Source organism: Pholis gunnellus (genome assembly GCF_910591455.1).
Source record: "Pholis gunnellus genome assembly, chromosome: 8".
NCBI classification, from domain to species: domain Eukaryota; kingdom Metazoa; phylum Chordata; class Actinopteri; order Perciformes; family Pholidae; genus Pholis; species Pholis gunnellus.
The window spans coordinates 13,634,683-13,661,335 of record NC_136534.1 but is presented as its reverse complement, the minus strand read 5'-3'; the positions used below and the strand labels follow the sequence as shown (position 1 = coordinate 13,661,335).

General features: G+C 43.8%; 2 protein-coding genes across 4 annotated transcripts; one reads left to right on the top strand and one right to left on the bottom strand.

Annotated features, from left to right (window-relative positions):
* Positions 1-302: 302 nt before the first annotated feature.
* igflr1 (IGF-like family receptor 1) lies at positions 303-3,092 on the top strand (the record flags this gene model as incomplete). The annotated part of the gene is made up of 8 exons (XM_079165178.1): positions 303-387; positions 468-660; positions 900-927; positions 1,017-1,061; positions 1,294-1,390; positions 1,480-1,560; positions 1,679-1,783; positions 2,075-3,092. The coding sequence occupies 8 exons, from the start codon at positions 303-305 to the stop codon at positions 2,398-2,400; spliced, it is 960 nt and encodes a 319-aa protein (XP_079021304.1). The 3' UTR covers positions 2,401-3,092.
* Positions 3,093-5,136: 2,044 nt separating this feature from the next.
* On the bottom strand, positions 5,137-26,393 carry kmt2bb (lysine (K)-specific methyltransferase 2Bb; the record flags this gene model as incomplete). Of its 3 annotated transcripts, none has more annotated exons than XM_079164001.1 (36): positions 5,137-5,834; positions 5,952-6,081; positions 7,455-7,538; positions 7,817-7,924; positions 8,135-8,387; positions 8,549-8,686; positions 8,847-8,947; positions 9,105-12,048; positions 12,135-12,281; positions 12,369-12,529; positions 12,630-12,708; positions 12,804-12,921; positions 13,016-13,174; positions 13,386-13,523; positions 13,653-13,756; positions 13,868-14,091; positions 14,280-14,356; positions 14,502-14,612; positions 14,818-14,919; positions 15,047-15,231; positions 15,558-15,671; positions 15,765-15,882; positions 15,990-16,082; positions 16,178-16,324; positions 16,462-16,575; positions 16,765-16,890; positions 18,279-18,385; positions 18,479-18,736; positions 18,828-18,895; positions 18,986-19,217; positions 19,811-19,997; positions 20,242-20,361; positions 20,553-20,722; positions 20,818-24,333; positions 24,543-24,621; positions 26,064-26,393. In XM_079164001.1, the coding sequence occupies 36 exons, from the start codon at positions 26,391-26,393 to the stop codon at positions 5,559-5,561; spliced, it is 11,418 nt and encodes a 3,805-aa protein (XP_079020127.1). In that variant the 3' UTR covers positions 5,137-5,558. The 3 variants fall into 3 exon arrangements, with proteins under 3 accessions (XP_079020127.1, XP_079020128.1, XP_079020129.1); XM_079164002.1 differs by having other exon boundaries at positions 16,765-16,875; XM_079164003.1 differs by having other exon boundaries at positions 26,088-26,393.
* Positions 26,394-26,653: the final 260 nt, after the last annotated feature.

Here is a 26,653-nt window from a genome sequence, read left to right as displayed (position 1 = left end):
AGGTGACGCAGAAACGCAAGCCCAGACAGGAAATATCATGTAGTGACTGCATGCATAACAATAAGAACCGTTATTGAGATGATGATCACACCATTCATCCCTTAGAGCCCGCGAGATATAGCCACAACAAATACAATTATTACAAATATATAATATAAAAACATAAGTCTGTTGTGTAAACAGCTCAAACTCATATACTTACATTTGCAGATGGGCAGTGAGGAGGTTAAAAGTGGGCGGCGCCATGCATCTTGTCCGATTTTAGGTTTCAGTGTTTTACTCTTGAGCGCAGTAGAGCAACAATGACACACTCTCTCAAATGCTCTGATACGACAACCTTCTGGAACAGAAGCGTTTCAAAATGTACGCCGTGTCCTCGAAAGCCAGGTAAGTCATGATTATTATGTTCTATTCCATCCTATGTTATTGTACTGTATTCTGTTATATTGTTGCTGTTAACAACACAGGGTATGGAGTCACCATTAACTGTGGCTTTGACGACCACGGAGGGAGACACGAGTCCTCCTTGACCAAGTGCAAAGCCGATACTTTTAATGACGGCAGCGGCGCTCACTGTCGACCTTGTACGGTATGTCCGTCCGGGTTTAACACATCGACCCCGTGCGACACAACTTCTGACACCAAGTGCCAATACACAGGGTAAGAAGGCATGTTCATTGTGAGGAAAACAAGGCCAAATAAAGCAAATATTTGTTTTGCAATCCATAGTCTAGTCTACGGCAAAGTTATGTAGGAAATATCACACTGGCCAAATCATGGCATGTTGCCTTACCACTGTGGAACAGGCTAGAGTGACGTTTTATTGCTGTTGTTATACCAAGTAAAGACTTTGCAAAGTAAAAGTGTGTTCAGTTTCGATGTTCTCTGGATTTCTACAGAAGCGGGGCGACCGGAGTTCCTGTCCCAGTGAGTAGGCTGGTCCTAAGAATTGATATATTTATTATTTATACATTTGAACTGGCGTACATGATCCCAGTTTGTGTCTCTCTCCGCAGGAAGCAACACCATCGCATTATGATTCAAGTGTATTCAGCACAACGGTAACGCACTTAACTATTATCAGTTATCTTTCACTGGCTACGGAGTGTACACCAATTGCGTGCGTGCGGATGATACTGATCTGCCGACGTGGACAATTTCCGTGACTTCATGGTGTGACTCATTTAGTTAGAATTTGTTAAGTTATCGACAGGTCTATAACAGCATAAACTCATTTATTTTAAAATATCAAAATAATTCTAAGCACTTTAAAAAATAAACAATTCATTTCAGATTCAGACAAACCAAGGATCCAGCTTTAAACCACGTGCAGCGACTACACGACCTCCCCTCTACCCAGTTCCAGTCAGTCATGGTGTAGGCCTACTATGTGAGTTAAATAAACAAACACTGTGTTGTGGAACAATAACACATTTCTTCATTGTCTAAATTTTACCTGGACTTTTCATTTTTTTGCAGGGACAATACCATTTGCCATCATCATTTCCATCATGCTTGTTGTGATATGCACTTTTCTGATCTACATGAAGCGGAAAAGAGGTTTGCATATTTAAAGTTAAGGTTTTACTCGCAGACAAATGAGCATAAAAGTGGAAAAGAAAGCCCTGTGTGGACACGACTCAGACTGGGAAACGTCTCATGCTTGGGTTTCCCACAGGTCAGCACACGGTGCTGAGTTATCGCAGAAGATCTTCGTACATCAACGCAGGGTTCTCTCCGCTGTCTGCTCCACCTGGTAACAATGACCTGGAGCACATTCTGAGTAAGTGGAAATGATACAGCTATTGCTAAATGTACTGTGTAAACAGTATGTTTGAGTCAGTCTGTGACAAATGTATCAGTCATGTTAGGTGGAGCTTTATAAATGATTGTTCACACATCATGATCTGCTGGAACAGCAGTAACAATGAGAATGGCCCAGACTGAACAGCAGCCAGTCTACGTTGTTATTGGACCAATTGTCACACTGAGCTCTAATAACACAACTTTAACTAAACCAGTGCAATGAATTGGCAAAAGAATACATTTGACACCCTAGAACTTTCCTCTGTAGGTCCAGACATCCTGTCGGCACCTTTACAGACAGTGCTCGACAACCTGGACGTCTTGGAGGAGCTGGTGATTTTGTTAGATCCAGAAAACCAAGGAGTCAAGAACACCAAACATCTGGCGTCTCATTGCTCCTTCCCCGCCACCTGGATTACTTACACCTACTCTATGAAGGAGAGTAAGAGCCCTTTGAGAGCAGTGTTGGAGGGGGTCACCAGCAGGCAACCCGACTGGACAGTCGGGCACCTGGCCAGGCTGCTCAAACATATGGAGCGCAACGACGCCGTCACGGTTCTCGCCAAACTGGGACTGAATGTGATGCAAGTGTAACATACAACCAATGATCATTTCTGTCAGATTTACAAAGAAATGATGATAAAGGAGGCTTCCAGAACCGATCAGTATTAATACAAAGGAAATGTACAGGGAGAGTAGTTCAATGCAGAGGAGAAATGTTCTAAGGGGTAAATATAATGAACCCTATAGTAAACAGGGAGTGATGTCAGAGCCATGGACATGTATCAGACAGGATATTATCAAGTTGCATTATGGGAAGCCTGGGATTAAATGTTCTTGGGGCTGACACTTACCAGAGACTGTAAGTCAGGATGTCTCAGCCTGTGCTGCTTTAATTTGGACTATTCTCTTCTTAGTTTGTGTCTTGTGGGTACCTCAATGTTTTGGAAATATACAATACTAAATTAACCCAAAAAAGGCTTAAACCGGCAGTTACTCTGCATGGCCTCTGTGGGCAACATTTAAAACCAGCACAATGCTTATTTGTACCTTCAAGTACCTGCATTAGTGCACATATTGAGCTGATAAAATGTTCTTATTCGTCTGCATTGAACCACTTTTAAAATCATCTTATTACATTTATGCACATAATGGAAGTATAATTATTAGCGTAACAATTGTTTTTTTTTGTTCATAAGAATCAAAATGAAACCAGTCCTGTGATGATGTGAAGCATGATTCAATAACCACGTTAGCTTTGAGGCAGAAGCCGAATACTCTGACATTTCCAGTGATTCCTTTTTCTACTTTTATAATAAAAAATGAAATTTGTTCAAACATCTTAACATCTTTATTAAGCAAATAACATTATAAATAAAAAAAGTGCATAGAAAAATTAAACAGGTTTAGAAATATGTATACAAATATTTACAAACCCAGGGTTTATTTGTACATGGTAACAAAGACGTAAATTTAAAGATCACATATTTTCTCATTTGTATGTCTTTTACACTTACTTTAAAATAACCCTACTATATATCTATATATATATTTTTATATATATGTGTGTATATATATAACATACAGCTTTCTTAACAGATTCTGGGAGAGATGGTCATGATAACTTCAGGTTTTGACTAGTGCTTTCATCCTTCATTGCAAACACACACACACACACATAAATGACACAAACAGACGCACTCACTCACCCACCAGCTCTGCAGGACATTAAAACCAAGCTACTCTAAAATTATCATCCTCTCTTTTTGCATCAGTATTCCCAAACATCTGCGTAAACAGCTGAGGTAGAATCCTTGCAAGGAGTTGGGAGTGACTCTGCTCTTGTTGTCAGCTAGGTGATTGACACAAGTAAATCTGGGCTCCATCCCAGTGATTGGACATGCAAGAAAGAAAGGTGATTAAGATCAAGACAAAAACATGATGGAAATTTGCTCCAAGAAGGAAGAAGAGAAGAGGGTGGGGGGGGGGAGATGATCATGGCCTCGGGGAGGCAAACAGTGCTCACTTTACTCCTGTGGCTGATTCTAAGACCGTCAGTAATCTATTGTTACAAAACAAAAACAAATTAAAAGGATTCTTTAAAAATACCTGCTTTAGATCAACTTCTGTCACAAAGGCTTAAACGCACGACACAACCGCCCCGAAAGAAAATTCAAGTAAATTAGTGAAACAAAAGGACATCAGCTGTAAACGGAACAAAAAGATACAAATGGGGGAGATCTCCTTATAAACTGGACCGTCACCGTTATTTTTTTTTAGTTTTTTTTTTTACAAAGCACAACCTTTCACCATTAAAAATATAAATCAAAACACGAATAAATAGAACTACCAATTTGAACAGTGTGTGAATTAGATTAGTCTCATCAATGACGGCACTGAACATCGACTAAGAACAACAATTGAACATTATTTCAAAAGGTACCGAGAGTGCATTTTCTCAGCTCCGTCTCAGACTAGAAAGTCTGCGCGCCATGTTCTCAACAAGCTCGGTGCCAGAGCTGAACATCCACTCAGTGGCGATGCTTTATACCAGCGCTCTCCCTGATTAACAGATAAACTGTAGCAGGTTTCACAAAGATGAAAAGTATTTGTACGTTTTGATGGTTGTTCTATGTGCAACTGTAGGGCAGCAACGTCTTATTGCAATAGGTAATGAGCATCTGGCATGACAGTAGTAAAATATATATTTAAAAAAAAGTGATATTCACCACAACTCTTCACTTTTGGCTTGGGTAGTGTTTGCTACATACACTGTACATCGAGAGAAAAACACGCCTTAAAGACACGTTCCTGTCTTTATAAATATGACACTATGTTACCGACTGGAACCGTTACATTGCTTTCTATTTTGAAATCGACAGGATGCGAGCAGGTGACGAATAGCACACCGATGATTTAAAGTGTGAAACTCAGCAGACACTTTACATTCCGAGAAGAGCGCTGCTTAAGTGCATACATGTAAGAGTAATGGTCTCAGCAGGGTGAATAAACAGCTAAACTATTCCTGATTTGAGGGACATTTTTGTCCAACTATAGAAGATAAAGACCGTTCAAAGCTTAGCACCATGGTTGTTTTGTTATTCCCGGAAAAAAAAAGAAAAAAAAAAAAGAGTCTAAAACAAAAAAATATTAACAACGTGAAAAGTGTTAAATGTGAGATAAAACACACAAATAAAAGGTTTGAGTAAATGTATGGCTCAAGAACGGACTTCACCACTGGAGGATGGAGCAAACATGATCACAAGTGTAATAGAGACAGACACAACACCCCCCCCCCCCCCCCCCCCCCAGAAATGAATAAAACGTATAGGGAATCTCTCAAAACCTAGCAATAGGTTTTCAGCAATGATTCAAACAGATAAGGCTTGACGTGTGTATTAAAGAAACTCTATTGGTGTCATCCATACCGACCCAGGAACATTTTTAACATCCGGTTTAAATGTTCTGCTGTCCTGAACACTAAAACCATGTTTACTGCTGTTGTGATGCTGCTGTGTCAGCTGTACATCGGAACTCGTTCACAGACGAAGGAGAAACTTTCTGCGCAGGTTCTCCACTTTTTCTTCTTCCAATATCCATAAAAAAAACGTCCAAATATCACTTCTGACCAGCAAAATATTTCAGACTGGTCTCTTAGTGGCTAATTCCCCTTCTGTGCTGCCTCCCCAATCCACCTTAATTTAAGGCTTACTAGTATAACAGGATCCTCCCGTTTTCATACGAGGGACGTCTCAGTTGAGGAAACGCCGACATCGCCGGGCCCCACAGTTGCAGTTGAGTTTGCTGCTGGCGTCTTCGATGGGGAACTTGTAGTCGTAGGTGAGCTCCTCCCCTCTGTAGATCTTCCGAAGCGCAAAGATGACGATGTGCTTCCGGCCTTCCACGTTGATCACACGAGAGTAGCAGTTAGGTTCACAGGAATGGTTGATGAATCTCGCCGCGTTGCCGTGCATGGTCGCATCCACCACATCGAAGTCGTCAATGCGGAACATGTAACAGCCGATACCCTGCGAAGGCCAACACATGTAAATCCTATCGATGCACCCTCTAACCGTTCTTTAACCCTCATTTATTGTTGACTACATTTGAATGAAACTGATCGAAGACATAGAAACGCGACCGACCTTGCCGTCGTAGTACTTCTCCCTTTTGTCAGTGAGCACTGAGCGAATGACGATGCCGGCATATTCAATCACCATCTCCCCTGCTTCAATGTTCCTCTTGCAGAAAAGACCACGGCCGTGGATAGCAGACCTGCAACACACCCACAGATGTCAGACAAGTTTGTTTGCTGCTACGCCAACAGTGAGGATGTGTCAGCTGAGTTATGCAGTCTGCTGAGGTGCAGACCCAACCCAATTTCTCACAAATATTTACAATTTAAGGTATAAAATGGGCTCAAATACGATATATTGAGTATTAAATTGAGAGATTTGAGCAAACGAGGGCTTGGAAATGAAAATAATTTCATTATTATACTAATAAATTGAATTCAGTCTATTTATTGAAACAGTGGGATAGCACTACAACAGATCGAACATGGATATTAGATAAAGTAAAAACAGTAAGTAAGTACAGTAAAAAATAGTTATAATTTAATTTGTCCAATACTAGGTTTATCACCGGATTGGCATGCTAAACTGTGATGACGATTAAAGCAAATATTGTCTGCTGAACATCAACACTTTGAACAGGACCATGTTGGCGTAATTACTTTAGCATTTCGCTTAAAAAGGACCACTGGATGTAAGTAAAGCCAAAACAGAACAGCACGCATGGCTGAGACTAAAGTTTTGTTTGTTCTCACTTTGTGGCAGTGTTTCACACGCCTTCCTCTTATACTCGCTTCCATAAAACTGCTCCAGATCGGACAGCTGTGCAGCAGCTGTTGTTGACAGAGGCCAGAGGCTTCTCACAGATCATCTGTTTATATTTTTTCACCATTTCCCCCACACATGTTACCCAGTCTTCCACACATACACAACACGTTTGGAAACCCCCCAGAACTTGTTCTGGTGCACATTTGACATGAACTGCTATAGATCTTGAATGCACTCCAGTTGCCTTTTAATTTAGAGGACATGCTCTCCTATGCAGAGTGATCCTCCTTCCCCTGTAGATGGCGCTCACGCTCCATTACATATTGAAATGGACTTCACTCGTTGGCCATTAGTTTGTCTCAGTTAAAATCCTTAATATTCCCAGAAAGCGACTATTGTCATGCGCTATTTGATGCTGATCTAGATTCTGATGACATTTCCTCAGACCAGTTATTTTCTCCTGTTATGTTTTTTAGTGTGCGTGTCTTTTATACATTTATTTAAAATACAAAGTGACAAACATTCTTGTTTTTCGGTTTTAAAAATGTGAAATTCATGCATATTACATGTATGTTGACAGGGATGCATTATCGTATGATTTAGTGACGGTTTGTACCCAAATTTGATTACAATTTTATCCTAAACATTCTAAATGATGATGATTGCAACATCTTGTTGGAGTCACTTTGTGTCCTACCTTCACAAGGCGTTTGTTTGAAATGCTTAACAATTTCGTTGTTCCCACTAACATTTGTAAACCAAAAGCATTGCATTCTGATTATTTTGAAAGTGTAGTTCTGTGCTGACCTGTACACGCCTACGGCCTCCTTGGATGTCCTTTCCAGATGTCTGAAGCGCATGGCCATGGGCAACTCCAAACTAGTAGCCCGTCTGAGGAAGAGCAGAACACAACTCAACAAAAACTTCCAGCCATTTATTTTTAACAAAATTGTCTGAATAGACTTAACATTTAGGACACACGGGACCACATCTAAAAGGTTACCATTCAAGGTTGAATTGTAAATTGCAGGGAAAAAAAGCAAAAGTAAAGTAAAAAAGTAAAAAGCAAAACTTTGGAGAGAAGCCTCTTTTTTGCCTTTTGTTATGAAACAGGTTGTTGGTACATTTTACCCGAGGAAAAATATACAACTAAATGAATGAAGCCTGACCTCGTGGACTTCAAAAGAACCTCATCTTCCTCATCGTCATACGGCCCAATGTCAGGAAGCTGTCTATGCTGAGAAGCCAGGAAGTTAAACATGTCAAATGTGGACTTCCTGTTGAGAGACAAGAGAAAACAATACCAGGTTGAGATGAGTATGGACTCAAACACAAAAAGCTAAATACTTTAAGACGTGACACTTTATTTGTTATCCTTTGTAATGCTATACCACCTACATTTATTGTAAAGGACTTGATAATAGGTCCAATAAAGACAAGCGCAGCACTGATCTGTAACCGATGTGACCTGTAATTGGTAGACATACCTCAGATACAGCTCAGAGCGAGCACAACCGGTGGGATTGACGGGGAGGTCGTCCTCCTGCGTGAACTGTTTGAAGAAGCGGAAGGCATGGCGTTGACAGCGGTGGGCTCCTTGCAGTTGCTCCAGCAAGAACACCACTGCATCATGGACCAGACCCAGCATGTGGGCGCCTGTGATCCTCTGAAAGGTCAGAGGTCTCAACCTGGCAATAGCTCGTGCCTCCTGCACCCCATCGATCACCGCTTTCCACGCCACTGCAAAGAGAGTTAAGAATTTAGGCGTCATGATGTGAACACAATGAGCAAAAATGGCGACACAATAATCACACGGAGAAACTCGTTTTCTGATTTTGAGAACATGCTTGATCATTTAAAGGCTTTTGAGGAAAATATTGCTGATGCAACATCAGCCTTACCCTCGATACTGTCTGCCTCTGCCCTGAAACCGTCGTCGCTGGTTATCTCAAACGTTAAGTGCGGCTGGTCTCTGTTAGTTGGAAACTCCTCATCCTCGCCAGACAGCGGTGGTTCATCATCTGAGGTAGAAGCAGCGCCTAAAAATGACACATCTATACAGTCAGTCTTTCAAACTATTTTAACAAAGTGCCATGCATTAGTCAGTGTCACACTATAAGTGTTAGATGTTGTTGAACTACGGAATTATTTTGGAACTCCCAGAACTCATTCAATCGAGCAGTTAAAATGCATGAATACCAGAGTATTTCTTCCAGTCAGTCAGGGTGCTGTGTCCCACTGGTTCCCATGCATGCTGTTTGCCTTGTTCGCCCTGAGACGTATAATCCCACGGCTCCGATCTGAGAAAAACAAGAGTACAAATGTTTACATAAAACCGTAATCAAATGCACTCAATGTAATACAGTCTTCTGGCGTAATTTACCGTTATCAGGTGCAAAAAGTGAAACATTTGCAGTTAGTTGCAGCCCTTTTTAAAAAAGGTGAGAAAAATCTTACCCTAAGCTTTCAATATCACTTATATGCTCCTCCTTCAACTGGTCCAGGTTCAGTACTCCTTTCACTGTCGGGGTCTTGATGCGGACTCCTGAAGCTCGGCTGGAGATGCTCGGAAAGGTTGGTCTGCGCTGCTCCTCGTCCTCACTGGGGGGTTCTGGTTTTAAGAAGTCCACTTTAGACTTCTTTGTGACGATACGGTCTGAAAGCGAAGACACTCTCTTCATGCGGACATGGGTGCGAGGTCGGGGTGCCGGAGCTGGTGTTGGCGTTACTGGGGGAGAGCGAGGCAACACTGGAGGCTCCGGTTCAATGAGTAGGCCCGGTGGTAAAACCAGTGAGGAAGGGCTCAGTGTTCGAAGCCCACTCCACTTGGGGGTGTAGTTACTCGCCATTGCTTGATTGATAATGGCTTGGGCGCTCTCAGCAGGAGTCATGGGAGGATTCTCAGATGGCGGAGCAGGCTGAGGCGCCGACTCCTTGGACGACTTGGATTTCCTGGACGCACTAGAATCCTTCTTCTTCTTTGATTTTTTCAACTCTGGAGCGGTTTCATGTTTTGGCGTTTTGGCACTCTTCCTTGGCTTCTTAACATTAACCGACGCCACTGTACCGTTGCTATTGTGAGTAAGCAGCTGTGTGATTGTGGTTGGATTCTGAACCGGGGGCGGAGGAACTGCTGTTGCAACGCTGGCCCCGGGGGATGGAGCGGTCATATTACCAGCTGCTGCTAGCGTGGCCGACAGCGCGTTGCTTTGCAAAAGGCTGGCGATCTGCGTGACACAGTTGTAGGAGGAGGAGCTGGGCGTGGGAAGCTGAAACGTGTTGCTTTCGGGGTTCTTCACAAAGATCTGCCCGAGGCGGTTCACCAGCAGGACGTGTGGTGTAGGATCTACATTGGGACCGCCCACCTCCTTCACAGTAAGAATAGCGTGTCCAGGTAAAGCCTGTGGAACCACTGGCTGCTGAGGTTCTAAAGCCGGCCTGGTTGTGGAGAAGTTGATGGAGATCGTGTGGCCCGATGGGGCTTCCTTCTGAACAGATGAAGAGCTGTAACCATTTAGGATGACAGGGGCCGAGGTGGTTTGGACCGACGTCGGAGCTGTTGAACATTGTGTTGAAAGCACAGAAAGAGACGATATTGCCGCAGAAGAAGAAACAATGGTGACAGCTGCGGAGCACAATGGCTGTGTTTGTGTGGAGTAGATGGGCAGAGAGACGGTTCCGCATGTTCCTGTGCCTGACAAAGCTGACAGCACTGGATTGTTTTGAGCGGCAACGTTTGCCATCGTTTGTGTCACGTCTACAACAGGACCGATGGTGGTTAGTTTAGCAGACAAGGGGCCCATGGATGGGAAGGTTAACTCTTGTGAGGATGTTACTGGCTGAAGTGTAATACTTGTTAGAGGTTTACTGAAACCTGGTAAACAGGAATACATCTGCAGAGAGTCAACGAGGCCTTGAGAGGGGTTCTGTATGTCTGTAGAAATGACAGGGGAGGGCTGAAGAAGGCCCAGCAGGGTGCCCTGACTGTTATCAGCAGATTCCACAGTATTAGCTGTTGAGTGGTTCATCAACACAGTAGAGTGGCTGCTGTCAGACTCTGAGCTCAGGGGTTTACGAGCTTCAGATTGTTGGGTCTCAAGCGGTGTGCCTTCCAGCAAAGGAACCAGATGTGGACTCTGGAATAAAACCTCTGAGTTTTGGGGAATTTGTGGAGAAACAAATCCCATGTTGCCCTCATTTGAATGGCTGGCATCGTGGGATTTAGGTGGATCTTGACGTGAACCGTCTGTAGGACTTTTACTGGCAACTGCGATGGTGACCGATGAAGAATCTGTGTGCTTATCGTTGGACGATGCTTTGGGGAAGAGACTCTGAACACCCTGTGTGCTGTTTGGAGTGTTCGATTCAGCGGCATTTTTATTATTGAGGGTTTTGGCTTGTATCTGAGCTTGACTACAACCCTCAACTTTCTGAGCATCATCGTTGGTCGCTATAGTAGTGGTATCACTCTCTGTACCGTCGTCTACACCATCTAGCTGAGCCATAGGACGGGAGGAAGGGGAGGAGGGAGATTTGGAATGATCTTTTGATCCGGGACAGCTGACTATTGTCCGCGAGAAGTCAAAATAGTGCTCCATATCATCATCAGAAGAGGTGTTGCTTAAGTCATCCCTGGCTGAAGCTGCTGACCGCGGCAGGTTGGCAACTAGAGTCTTCCTCTTGTGAACGTCTTGGGTTCTTTCCCAAAATTCGTCCCGATCATCCCCGTCCACCACGATTTGTCCCCCGCAGTTCATTGCCACGCCTTCATTCAGGAGTGTCTCCTCAATCTCCAGTTCTGCCCTCATCTCTTGGGCCAGACTCGCGTTGGAATCCTTGTGGAATGAACTGTAGGGAAATTCTCCTTCACCCTTCTGTTGGTCTAAATCCCCCTGTGGTGATGTACCGTTTGCTGGAGAGACATCTTCAGGTTCCGGTGAAGCTAAGAAGTTGTGTGGCACCTCGACTGAGTCCGACTGGTTCAGATCAAATGACAAGCGATTTCTGGGTAGGTGTGGTATGGTTGGAGAGAAGGACAGACTTGGTGAGGGAAAGCCTGCTGCACTGTCCTGCCAGGGTGGCTGAGGAAAGAAAGATGAGGTACAATGGGTCATCGTATTCCCAGGGCATCGGACTGAGGAGGCACTTCTACCTCCGACTGAGCGGGATGATGGAGAATTGGTCAGGTTGTCTGGAGCGCCAAGTGGGAGCAGCGGGGAAGTGGGAAGGGAAGACTTTCCAGCACGGAGAGTAATTGGTCCAGTCAGAGGACCCAGAGGAGGGGGGGGCATGTGACCGTGGAGGCCTGTTGTCTGGAAGTGTGGGCTGTGGCGAAGAACCCTTTGCGTGTCCTCCAGGTCACTTATGGTTAATATGTGGTGGGGTTTCAACTGCTTTACTCCTGAGAAGAAATCAGAATTGAGAGGTGTTTTTGATTGGATCAACATATTTGTTGTTCGTGTACTTATAAATAAATGTATACTGTACCTGGGGATGGCAGGGGTCGGGACATTCCTCCAGCTGGCCTCCTGGGAATCTTTGGCCTTGCACCGTGATCTGACTTGGGTCCTGGGATAAAGGTTTCCTCCGTTGGGGGTTGGGATTCTGTTGTATCATTCTCCTGAGCTTCAGATTCTGAAGATGAATGGAAAAAATGGTTTATGAAACAATCTAGTACTATTTGTCTAAAGAACTGCAGTTTTTCAGTCGTAAAATACACACCAGACAGTGGACAGGGACTGTGAGCAACTGTGTTATTGTCTCCTTGGTCGGGCATCTCCTCAACAGGCTTCTCAAGGACAACCGGCCGAACCTCCCGCACTTTACATGTATATTTGCACTGGCGCAATGGATTAACTGTACTCCAGTACCAACGAGAACACCTTAAGCAGGAAGAAGAACATTTTAAAAGTGCTTTTTTATTCTATGTTACATAAGATTTAATTATATAATACCATTTGAAAAGAATAAAATGCAACTTACTGAAAACCCACAGGAAACAGTTTTCCTTTGCTGGCCGAAAGTTCTGTCAGCACACCGAGTTGGTCTATCTGCAACGAACCTGCAGAGTGACAATGTGAATACCGATTAGTTAAAGATAAGTCATAACAGATGTCATAAAGTGAATAGGAAACAGGCTAAAAGATGGGCGCTTACCAATAATCACGTTGATTAATTCTGGTTCCAGTCCAGTCAAGAATTTTCTGCGGGGGCTGATCCCCTCAAAATCCACATACACCCTGCGGTTAACTTCAAATTCCTGACCAGTTATCATCTGCGAAACAAAAGGAAAACAAGTGATAATGCAACCCGGAATCAAACTCAGAACTGATACAGCCAGAGACTGCGGCTGGAAGAGAAGAATCTACCTTGCCACTGATGAGATGTCGGTGTTTGTAGCAATAGACCTTTTTATCCTCCTGGAACACACAGTGACGGGAGCGGGCGCACATGAAGTGATAGTTGCTTTGACAAGATGTCAGACAACAGCCCACTGTGGCACCCGTCTGGTTGCAGCGTTCACATCGCTAAGAGGAAAGATGGAATAAAGGGACAGCAATAAATTCCAAGAATACATATTTACATATAAATATTTTACAATTACATCCAAGTCTTAAATATCAATATCCATTTACGAGTTTATAAGTCATCAAACTCAGATTCCTAGTAATATTTTTTAGAAATGCATATTATTGACCCAAAAGGTAAATTCATTTATGAGGTAAATGAACAACCTACCATCAAGCGGCCCCTTGTGGAAGCACTGTGTACATGCAGCAGAGAGCCATTGTCTTCTTCAAACACCTCAGCTGACCACAGACAGCAGTTGACATGTGCCCACTCATTCTGGCCCAAGTACAGCAACCGGCCTGCGTCCTATCGAACCAAAAAAAAAAAAACACACTCGAGTAAGCAAAAAAATGCTGTGTGTACAGTTTACTCGCCAAGTTGTGTATTAACAACGTACGATGTACTTTTCATTTTCATGTTTGATGCAGTACTTACATTAGGTTTGAGGTCTCCATATTTTTGGCACATAGAGCACTGTCTCTCATCATCCTTAGACCAGCCGGTGTCCAAATCAGTTTTTGAAAGGCGGCCCCTTTTCCCTATAAAAATGTACAAATGTCAAGACACAGGAGGCCAAACACCGCACAAAAAAATAAAAATAAAATGAGATGCCAATTCTATTTCCAGCCCTCCAAGATTGACAGCATTACCTTTGAATTTGAGCCTGACGGCCCTGCTGGTTTTGAAGTAGTTCTGACTTATTGGCTCCTCAGACAATGGAGAAACTGCTTCTTCCTCCTTTACAATTAAGCTTTGTCCATTGTCGTCCTGCAGGAGCCCGAGCGGAGCCCTAGATGAGAGCTCCTCCCTCTCCTGCCACTGGGCGTAAACATGCTCCGTTGTGGGAGGATGGACAGCTTGGGACAGCATACCCCTATTTAAGAAAGAATTCAACCGTTCAACAGCTAATACATATTTATTTTCATGAGCAGTGCTTGGAATAGATATACATTTATATATGTGTATAAGCGCTGCATATCATGATGAAGGACTATATCCGAAAAGTACTCTTTTAAAACCTATTATTATAATTATTTTCAGTAAATGACAACCAATACTCACATGGGTAAGTCTTTGGTACAAGAGTTCCACACCTTTGGGTCTTGGCTGTTGAACCAATTAAACACTTCCTCGAGGAGCTGAAGACAAAAATCATATCAGTTATTCATAAATGCTAACGTGCCTGCATTTTTAAAGCTATTACAAAGCTTCCCTTTGCAGTTTCTTGCACTTGTATCCCAAAATAACCAATATGTTGACAGTTCTTTTTTGGTCATACCGTACCTTTAAGTAGTAAGAGCGTGCCAGGGCGGTCGGTCTCTTCTCTTCTGGAAGATTCTCCTCTTGCTCAAGCCTCTTTCGCACAACCTGAACCACATCTTCATGGAACATTTTCTATAAAAAACAAACATATTTTAGTATCCACTAAGCTGCACTTCTGTGATATTTCCAAGCATATTGGGATTTTCGGTCTTAAAAGTATCTCAATTCTTACTGAAATTTAGAATGTAATATCCATAAAGCCCAATACAATTAAGACCAGTTTTTCCCACTTCACTTAGGTACTCAAGTGTAGACACTTAAGAGGTTGTGTACTCACCAAAGTAGTATAAAGGCCTTTGTCAAACTTCTTGCCAACAGCTCGGAGATCACACGCCGGCTGTCCTTCTATTCCGCTGTTAGGATCAACCAACTTCTCACACTGCAGGAGAAACCAAAGCATATTTGACACACTGTATTTCATAGGTTTTACTAAACACACACATAAACCCATCACGTGACTGTCATGTTACGTTTGATTCATAAAAAAAGAAAGCCCAGTCTCCTACCTGTGAGCAGGCAACAAGGTGCTGGGTAAGGGTGGAGGAGAGCAAGCAGGCCAGCACCTTTTCCACCCCGGACCTGAGCTCAATGTAGAGCAGCTCTCTCCAAGCACTGGGCTGGGTCACACTGCATGGCCGACATGAATACACGACACTCTCTGGCAAGCTGGACAGGATCTCGTACAGCTCATCTATAAAGGATTTTACAGGAGACGGGGATGAAGCAGTGGAGGTTTAGCAAAATGTATTTACAACCAAATACACGTTCAAATACCTACGGCATGTCTTCACGAGATCATGTGCACCGACTGCATGTGTGGGAAGCAGGGCATTGTATGAAAGCTCAGCAAATAATAGATAATGACAAGTAATACAAGTATTATATATCCCCCTACTTGAGCTGTTTTTCCGGTGTAATTTGTATTAAGTTTAACATGGCTTCACCCGTGCTAATGAGCACAGCCTTGACTCTCTTCGGGTACTTTCATCCTAAAAAAGGATGAAGAAAAAAAATCACCTGTTAGATCCTCACACTTGGCGTGTACCCAGTGGTTACAGGTGCCACACTGCATCATCTGACTGTCGTAGTCATTGTCCTCATAGCACTTGAAGCAGATTGGACAGTAGTTACCTTATAAGACAAAGACATTCAGAAGAGATTAGCCTCAACATAGATCAGTAATGGTGGTAGATGATGAGGACAGATCATTAACTCTCTCCTCACCCAGTTCATTGAGTTTTGAACAGTCTGGACAGAGTCCTTTGTCGTGGTTCCAGTCGGTGTCCCAACTCTTCCCCGGTGTGACGCCACAACTCTTACACCTGATGCATGTCATACAAACCTGTAGAGACACCAGCTTATTAGGACCAGCAATTAATGAAGTCCAACATGAGCGCGCTTCTATTAAACATACATGACTTTGCGTTTTCTAAGAAGAATGAAACCTACCCAAGCTTTCCTCTTCTTGTTTTGTTTTGGGTAGTTGGGTCCCAGACAGGAAGTATGATAGCAGTTCTGGCATCGTTCACACTCCAACAACGGCTGAGGGAGACAGGAAAATGTAATGCTTCCTGACTGAACGACATTAATACAGAGAAGTAACATATAGCAAAACACGCTAGAATAGCAGGCAGTACCTTTGAGGGCTTGTTTTTCCTGCCGCACACGTGGCAGAACTTGCAGCGACGACAGCACCAGTTCTCCTTGTTCTCTTCAGAGGGGCGGTCCGCTGGATCAAGGCAAAACTGGTGGAAGGGCTCACAGCATACTTGGCAATAGAGCATCTGCGATAAGAAATTCACAAACACATTTCTGAATTTCAAAAATCTTGTCAGTCGCCAGCTTAAACACAAATGACAGAAGAGCAAAGAAACAGATCAACTACTTCTATAAAAACAGAGCAAATGCATGAAGCAGTTACCTCATGTTGCCCTTTACTGGCACAAAGGAAGCAAACACATGGTGGCATGGGCGGTGCAGAGGTCAATATACTTAAACCACCCATATTCCAGACGTTGTCCAAAGTACAGTCCTCCTGAAAACAAAGACATCATGCACACAACTCAATTAACAACTGGGAAAAGACTGATTACAGTGGTTACCAGCAGAATAATATGTCTCCTGACTAATTTACTGTTTCTTTTTTTTTTTTACATTCATTCATCATTTCGGAAGTGTTTTTTTATGTTTCAATACATTATGTATGGTAAAAAAAGTGACTTACCTTGAAGTCAATCCTGATTTTATGAGTAGGTTTAGAAGACTCTGTGTCTCTCTGCTCAAAACCATGAGCAAGTGCAGCCAGGACACTGGGGGGAGTCTGCTCCAAAGAACCCTGAGACGAGAGACCCTGAGAGAATATTATAACATGAATGTGGGCAGGACTCGACACACTTAAAGCGAACATATACTTGCTTTTCACCAAGTATTCTAATGTGCTTTCTCTCAAACCCTTGCAAACCCTGTGCAATAAGCCCGTCAAATAAGATGCCAGGTGTAGTGTTGACCGATGACATAATCCCTGCGATGTTGCGTATGTTGCAACTTGTTTCTTCGAGGCCTGAGCACTGGTGAGGCCATAGAGAGGTTGAAGAAGCGTGTTGTCATTCTCATGAGTGGTACTGTCACCATCTTTTCATGTGCTCCTGTCGTTAGCCATGACTGCGCAGACTGCCTGTCGATGCTCTAGGAACACTAGAGATCATCTCAAAAGTTATTATTTATCATGGATTAGAGCATGCTGAGGGAGTTTCAGGTCTTTTCTTCTTCTTCCAACTCTGAGAAAATGCTTGATTTAAGTGTCGTCGTGCTCTGACAGCAGATTCCACTCTTTAGATCTTCAAGCCTTTGTTAATGGCCAAATTTAAATTGTGGCCAAAAACGAGTGAGTCAATACGTATTTCAGAGACTTTAATTTTTGTTGCATTGTCTGTTGAATTGGAATTGTCCAATCCTGGAGCATCAAAACAAACAAATATTTCTGAGATGTATTCTGAGGTGTGGTCTCCGGACAATGGCACTAAAGCTGCCAGTCTGAGGAGAGATATTGGACTATAAAACCTATAAATGGTTCCCCCTCCTCCACAACTGCTGATCCACTGAATACCACACAGCCTCCTTCAACTGCAACATGAAAAATAACATCAGCTGTGAGCTTTGTCCTATTATTATAAACATTTACTTTAGGTGCGCAATAGCACCGTCAGACTGCTCCTGTCTGTACCTTTCACTCACACTCACACACACTCTCACACACACACACACACACACACACACACACACACACACACACACACACACACACAATAGCTTATATCAGCCCCCTCCAGCTGGGGAGGTGTGTGTGTGTGTTTCTTTATGGAGCCAGTGTGTTTGTGTTTATCAGTTACAGAACAGGAAAATGATTTTGATGGTCAACGTTTAAGCGTCCATGTGTTTTTCCGTTCGGGATTGAAGTTTGGAATGGGACACTTTGCATCTACATGTATTGAAAACTGGTTTGTCAGTTCTCAAGGTCATTATTGGAATATCCAAAAAGTTATTTCACGCTGCGGATTTGAATTTATTTGTAAGGTAAGCAAATGTCATGGTATGATAACCGTCCATTTTCCTACCATGGTTTACTGTGAACCGGTATACCTCTACAACCGGAGAGCAAATCAAACACAAGCCTGCCACAAATTCAAACGGTGTCATCAAACCAGGGCACGAGCACGAGTCAAACTCAGAGTTACCCACCTTCTCAGGTTTACGTCGAGCTGGTGGTACACGGTGTGAGCTGGACTTTCGATGCCGGACTTCTTCATCTGAAATGTCTCCAAGGAATCCATCCAGTGACACAAAGTCTTTAGAAGGCAGGAAAAACAAAATGCATTATATAAAGAGGCACATCAGAAGTCAGAAACATCATGTTGTCTAGTTTCTGAGTGTTAATTCACCTTGACTGAACCGGGACCCTGCGCCCCGTCTCCTGGCCGGTGAGGCAGAGCTTGAGACCGCTTTGTCGTCGAGGTCGGAGTCGTAGTCCACCAGGTCAAAGTAGACGCGGGGTTTCACGACACGCTTCGGCTGCTTCCTCACTGACGGACTGTGGCCGTCGACCTGGAGACCAGACGGTGAATCCGCACCGCCCTCGTTCCCCTCATCATTACTCGAATGACCCCCGCTGAGAGAGGACCGCCGTCGCTTAGAGGCACCTTAAAAAAGACAGAAAGAGGCGGCTTGTTGCTGACACGGTAAATGTTTTGGAAGTGAACATGAAGCATGCACGCTCGAGTGAAAACCTACCTTTCGGTGCCGTTCTTCCACTTAGTCGGCGTGCTTTTCTCTCTTCAATCTGATCACATCTCTTATACCTTGTGTTAAGAAAAAAATACACATTTTCAATTATTTTTTAAACACTGCGATGGGAGTACAGCTAAGAATTAAATATAGGGTCAACTTACACACAACACTGCCGTTTGGTATTGGGACCACCAAACTTGGGCTTGTCGAGGCAGTTCATGCACTTGCCACAGTCGTCCTCGTGGTTGCAGCCTTTGCACACGCCACACCTCCGAGAGCGATATCCAAACGGCCCGAGGCCTTTCCGTTTCGCAAAATTCGACGGCTTCTTCGCCTTGGTGAACTTTGGATCGGACAGCTCGGGACTGTCTGATTCAGAGGGAGAACCAATATCTGCAACAACAATAGACATTCATCCATTAGTCAGTTAAGTTAAGTACTTTACCCTTCAGGATGTGGTTGCAGATAATTTGTCGGCATTCATTTTTAGGTTTCGACTCACGCACAGTAAATTACATTTTATCTTTCAAAAATGCTCCTAAAGGATTTTACACAATCAAGCAGAATCACGACAGCCAAACATACATCAAATCCATAGAATAGTACAATTTATAGGAAGAACGTTGAAGCAATAAGCCAACTATAAATAAAACTGTATTAAATAATGAGGGCTACATTTATTGCGTGGTTCTTTTGTTTGCATTCTACAGATAAATAGATCAACATGCAGATTTAGAAACATAAAAATGATGGGCTGTTGGACGTAGGTGCCTAAGGAGATGCATTGATCATTAAATATTCAATTTCAATGTATCCGTCTGCTAAGTTTCTTTAATACTCCATCCTTTGCCAGGACGACGAATTTGAAACTAGTGCTATACATCTACTGCTGCCGCCGCTATCAAATCATCCCATTCAAGTCATGAGAAGTTAATGAGCATGTCTTATGAAAGCCAATCAGGAAAGGTCTGTCGGTTTACACCTACCTTTAGGGATGGCTGAAGGGGAAATGCCAGATCTTTCATGCAGAGGCAAGGCGCTGAGTCTGGGAATGTCATCTGGTACCAAGGCTCGAGGCTGCCCCAACACCACGGATGCAGCTCGACACACGTGCTTGATACGTGGACCTCCGGCTCTACGGAACTCCTGGCACAGCGGGGAGACGAGTTGCGGCTGGAATAAATGTAAAAATTAGATAAGAGATAGAGGCACTGATGTTAAGAGGCTGGAATTGACATCAATTGTTTTCAAATGTGAATGATTACTCATAGATTTGCGTAAAGTATACTGAACAGGGCATGTTTGCAACTATAGCGTACGGTTAATGAACAACAATGAAACTGTAAAACTAGAGACAGAAACAAGAATTGCAGTTGGGTCGGTTTCTGCCTCGGGTCTATTGATTTCTTACACTTACTTGTCCTTGAGCGGGCTCCGTCTTGACTGGAACATCAGCACCAAGCTGAACCCTCTGCTTCCTCCTTTGTCTCTTTGAGTTCACATCTCGAGATCTGGCACCAGTCGGGCCGGATAACAGCTACAGGGTTAACGGGAGAAAACAAAGGCATCAATAAATGCTTCAGAATGCTTTAAAAGAAAACACACACAAAAAGAACAGAATCAGGTTTTCCTCATCTATTACAGGTCCTGTTACGTAGACTTTATCTAATAATGAACTTATGTCCACAATGACAGAGATCATGTACTGTGCGGTGATCATGACCGTACCCCAGAGGACTTCAGCTGTTTCTGCTGGTCAATCTTCATGAGCTGGACCTTGGCTTTCCTGAGGAGATTGAACATTCTCTTATTTGCACCAGTGAGGCGCGCTCTTTGTGAAGCTCCCTTCTCCACGGATCCGAGATAATCGCCTGAGTGCTGCTCTGATTGCAGCTCTCCTGTACAAATAAAGTAATAAAATGGCAATGTGTTATGAGTAACAAAGCACATGTTGCATGAAGTCATCTGATGCTTTTTAAATCATGTCGCTTACCTGAGTGAAGCTGGGCGCTGTCTCTCTCTGCTAAACCCTCTTTGTCACCAAGCTGAAGTAAGAGGGACTTGGAGTTCATAGTCCGAACACACACAGAGACTTTTCTCACCACTCCAGGAGAATCCAGGTCTTCTATCTTGAGCTTGGATTTGTCCTTCCCTGCGTTCGTGTTCCGTTGCCTGAGGCTGATGCTCATGGCCTCATCGTCGAGTCCCTCGGCTAAATCAACAGGAGGCTGAAGAAGTTTACTCGCGCTGTCCATCTCGGTTGTGTTTCTGCTTTTGGGAAGTCCCGCGCGTGCCTTCTTGAGCCTTTGATAAATCTTGAGCTGAGCCGCTTGTTTATTAAACTTCTGGAAACTTTTCTTTCTCGGGGCGTCCAGCAGTTCAGTAGATACTTCTGCGGGCTTTTCAAGTAGTGCAGATGAAAACAGATCCTCACATTTGTCCTCTGAAGTTTTGTCCAGTGTGTACATTTCCTCGCTCGGCTCTTCTGGCACATGCCACTTGAAAGAAGAGTTCTTTAGAAGAGACTTCTTCTTCTCAATTTTGCCACTTATTCTGTCAGAAAACAGGCCGTCAGCTATATCGATGTCGTCATCTAGGTCCTGAGATGAAAACAGATCAACGTCCAGCTGAGCTTCACTCAGTATGTCCTCGTCGTCGCTCGGCAGGATGGGGGATAAAGCTCTGCCCATTTCATCCTCTCGCCTCTTTCCTGGGCGCATTGGCAGGCCCAGCTGTAAACCCTTCTTTGGGGAGTTTCTTCGAGGCAACACCGACATTCCAGCGTCATCCATGAACCTTTGCGGCGTCTTTATCACTCGTGAGGATCTGGCACTCACAACGGGCATAATGAAGTGCTTGATGTTTTTCACAAACTTTGATTTACCCGGTTGGGCATCAACAACATCTGCTCGTCTCTCATCGACTAATGTGTCCGTTTCTTCCTGCTTCAAGCTGTCATTAAGCCCCATTTCCATCAGCTGAGAAATTATTCTTGATGGTGGCTTTGGCCTTTTGGACCCCATAAAGTGAAGGCCTGACGGTCTTTTTTTGTGTTTTTTGTGAACTCCAACCAGCATAGAGCGTGGGGCTGGTGGTGTATCTTCCACAGGGGTGGAAATGTCACTATCCCCCTCAACAATTTTCTGACTTTCAGAAAATTTAAGTGGAGCGAACTTCCCGTCTCTGCTCCTGTGCCTGTGTTTCTGACGCTGCCCAATCAAAATTTTACGCTTCTTTTTGCCTTTTTTGAGATATCTCGTTTTCAGGCACCGCGGTTTTGGATTTCTTACTGGACTTTCTGCCACCAAAGAATGTTGACTATCTATTAACTGGATGTCGGTTTCCTCTTTTACCGATATCAATATCGGATTTTCTTCCACTGACACGGTGTCCTGTTTCGCCTCAAGCTGGGTACAATCTTTTATTTCTGGCTGACTCACTTCCGTTACGACAACAGACTCTGTGATAGTAGCTTCAACAGTAGCCACCTCTGGGGGGCCGACAGCAGGTTCAGGTGAGACAACAGCCTTCTTGCTTTGAACAGATCTCTTTTTCCCTAGTTTATTATTTCTACATCTTCTAGGTTTGGAAGGCACAGGCAATGGTTTGGCCTCTTCGATCTGTGGTTCTACCTCATTCTCCACCTTCTGCGGAGAAACTTCAACTGGCACCTGTGAGGGATCGTCGGACATTTTTGAGGAATCCTCATCAGGAACTTCAGTGGAGTTTGCATTGGTCGCCAGTGAGAGGTCCACAGCCAAATCCTGAAAGGCATTTTTAGGAAGACCGTGTGAGCTGGAATCTTCAGTTGAAGCCTGAGAAGCGTCTTCGACGGGCTCCGGCAGTGTATCTTTCTCCGGTGAACTCATTCTGAGCCTCCGTTTCTGTGTGGCCACTGGCTTATGACCGACAAACTTCATTTGAGGTGAGTCAACGCTCGGTGTCCTCCGCCTTAGTCTCCTAGTTGGTGGAACTAGAGCATCCAGACACGAGGATTTGTCCTCATTCACCTCACTCAGATCTTTCAGAACCTCCTCCATATTTTCAGACACAGGGCTAACTTGCTGAATCAAAAAGGATGGCTTTGAGCTTTTACATTTCCCAGGTGAGGAGACCTTCTTGATCTGAAGAGGTGGAACTTTCCCGCAATCAGTTTTAGTGATTTCTTGTGGAGGCGTTTCATTGACGTGTTCCGCGTTAACTTCCACCTGTGAATTGGACTTTTCCTCAAATGACACGTCGGCCTTGTTTTGGGAACCCTTCTCATCACTGTCCAAGCTTTTGCTCTCTACAGGGGCTGAGGTATCCAGTTTAGACTTTTTATCCACTGCCTTCAAACTCTTGTTGACACCGGTGTCACAGCACGTGGACTGATCCACTTCACTCACAGTCTTCTCTGTTACTTTAACAGTGTTTTCAGCGCCCTGTGTCTGACTTTCTTTTTTCACTAATGTTAAAGACCAGACAAATTTTTTTCTCGGCCTTTTCTTTCGAGTTGACTTCTTCCCACTGGCCTGTGCATCAAATTTGGGGTTTTTGATCTTCATCAACTTTAAGCTTGGGACCCGCATTTCCTCATTTTTCAAAAGCAAACTGTCGCTGGATTTTTCCGATAAGGGATCAGTCTCTGTGGATGATGTACCGTGGTTTTCTGGCCCCGTAGCATCCTTATTCAGCCTCTTGCTTTGCCTTCGCCTGTCACTTCTCACTGATGGTTTGGTCTCCGTTGTTTGAGACACTTCTGGCTTAGACTCCACCAGAACGGCATCACTGTTACTCAGACTTTCTGGATCAGCGGCACTGTCTGAGACTTTTTTAGTGAGCGGGTTAGTGACTCTATTGCTCCTACGAATAACTTGTTGATTAACCTCAGAACTTTGCTCAGTCACAATGTCCTTATGCTTTAATTTCTTTGAATTTGTTTTCGGCTGCGGGCCACTCTCCTTCACAGTGTCAAACTGATCAGGTGATTTTCTCTCTTTTGATTTTTGGTCATCAACCACAACTTTGACGCTCGTCTGGCAGTCAGGCTCTGTTTTCTTTGAAGCTGATCTTCCACGCCTTCTTGCGGGTACAGTCCCCCCTCCCTTATCTTCAGTGCCAAGTTCATCCTCTTGCGGTTCAGTTTTTAATTTGACGTGAGCACTTGAAATCTGGTCGCCCTGAATGTCCTTGGCTTTAGGCTGATCCTGGATCCCCTTTATCTTCAACTTCTTCGCAGATTTTTTATGAGGCTCCTTTACGGTTTTCATTTTCTTTTTGGCCACCAACTTTATAGTAATCCTTGGTGCTGCTGATGCGGCTCCGCTTTTAGTGGACTGTCGATCCATAGTGTTTTTTCCTTTCCTGCCGTCTTTTGCGTGCTCTGCTTCTGGAGATAAGCCGTGTGTTTTCTCCAAAGAATTTGCATCCTTCACAGGATCAGGTGGGGTGATATCTGCCTCCACTGCTGGTGTTTTAAGCGGGAGCTTCTCACTTTGTCGTTTAGACTTTGTGTTGACAGCATCACCTACACAACAAAAAAGATCTTAAATATGACAAAATCCATGGCTCCTGCAGTGAATGCTAAACTGGCATTAGCAAGAACCTTCCTTAGATATTGTGTTGCATGCTTAAGCTAAACGTGTGTTGTTCATAAACTACAATAAATATGATTTGTTGATATGACTTGTTGTCATTTGGTGCAGTAATATACTTGTATTTTCTTCATATTTTTACCTTTGGAAGGGTTTTGTCGTGACCACAGAGGTCCTTTGGAGCCTTTTCTCTCAGCTTCAAACCCTCTGAAGTCATCTCCCTTGAAAAGTAAAAAAGAAAAGAAAAATTAACACTTGAAGAAAAGTAACACCACTCTGCTGGAGGATTCCAAACCATCAGCAAAAACAATGTCTAAAATATTTGAGTGAACGGCATTCATTCTGAAATCTAGAGCATGGCACTAATTGTATCCACATTACTGTAGATGGAGGAACATGGAAAATGTCTCTGAAAATTCATTGTGAAGAATGGATTATTGTCCAACATAATGATTGTATAAATACACCAAACGTAACAATGTATGTATGTATGTATGTATGTATGTATGTATGTATGTATGTATGTATGTATGTATGTATGTATGTATGTATTAGCATAGTGGACTAAGTGGTTGTCAAATCATTAAAAATATATTTGTAACAACCAATAATGTGTTTGACTGTTTGGGGGAACTCCTGAATTTCTCATGATGCAGTTACATGTAATCCAGAATATTTACAACTTCATGCAAGATCAGAGGTCTACAAGCTGTGCACGACCCACACTTGAGCAGCTAGCAGAACACCTACAAAAAACTGCAGGGAGAGGTAGGTCTACAATTACGATTCCCTCCAAAGTACTGTAACGTTAAATCTCCCCCATGGCTGCAGCTGTAACCTGAAAGCCAACCAACAGCTCCACTCTTACAGATCAGGATTATACATTAAGGATCAAAGTTTGATGTTTAGTAGTGGCGAGCTTTCAGTTCCAATAACTGTGCAAATGGCTATGGCACACTTACGCACCACCATTTAAACCTGTCGCGTTTGGTAACATTAGCTAGCAGTTTGCCATCCCCACCTCTCGGTAGCGTTTAACGCTAACGTTACTCACTGCTGTATACAGAAAAGCTAGCCTAAAAGTACAACTTAGTTATCTGATTGTTCACATCACAGTTAACGTTACATTAAGCAAAGAAGTGAATAATTTTGTGTTTGCTTATTTAAACTAGTAAAAGCAACTCCCGTTAGCCGCTGTGCACAGTTAGCCCTCCCGTTCTTTGTGTTCGCTACTGTTAGCTAGCTATTAGCGAGCTGCTAACGCCGTGGCCCGAGAACGAGCGGGCCATAACGTTAGATGAAATTACTCCTGTTTACAAACTGGCGTACTCATCCACTAGCTTTAAATATATATATATGTTATACTCTAAATATTCAACCTAAATTAGAGCAGTTACGGGAACTACTGTATCTTCCCTGCTGCTTTGCTGAAGCGGTATTTTGTGTTCCGGCTAATCATTAAATGTCACGGAAAGCTGCACTACGCTAACATTCGTTAGCATGTAATGTTAGCATACCGAGTTTGAAGCTAACGTTAGCCTAGCGAAAGGATGTTGACATTTCTCCATGGTGCGCTGCTAACCAGTCACATTGCCGCGGACAGCACTCATACTCGCACATTCAACAATCACACAAAATATAAGATGAAAATAAAGGTACTAACTCCTGGGTCGGTTTGGGACCTCACCTCTTCACTCCCACTAGAGCTGTATCCAGCCTGGCCAAGGGTATGGTGGCTCGCCTCTAGTCCAAGTAAGCGCAAGTGAGACTGGTCTTCGTTTAACGATAGGACCAGGTTCGCGGGCCTTGGCCCTCCGTTAGTCACATCATCACCGTCTGAGCCTGATCGTCCGAGTTGCCACCGTTTCTCTGAGCGCAAACGACTGCGTGACGACCAAGGCCGACCGGGGAAACGACCTCTGGCCGTAACGGTTCCACCTTGGCCTCCTACGGCAGCCGCGGTTGCTGATCCGCATCCCGCTGCCGCCATCATTGCTTCAACAACAACACACACCGACGGCTAGCAGTTCGAGGAGAGACAAGAGGGAAGGCGCGAGATGGGAGGGGGAGCCGCAAAGCTGCAAGGGAAAGTGAGTTTTTAGGTGAGGCTCCAATTGGCAGAGGGTCGACCTTGTGGTGGTGATTGTACGTGAAAGGTTCATACAGAAATGTGTACATAATATTGCACAACTATGACACTTACATAAATTCACTACAGTTGTTTTGATTATTAGTCTCCTTTTTTTCCACAGA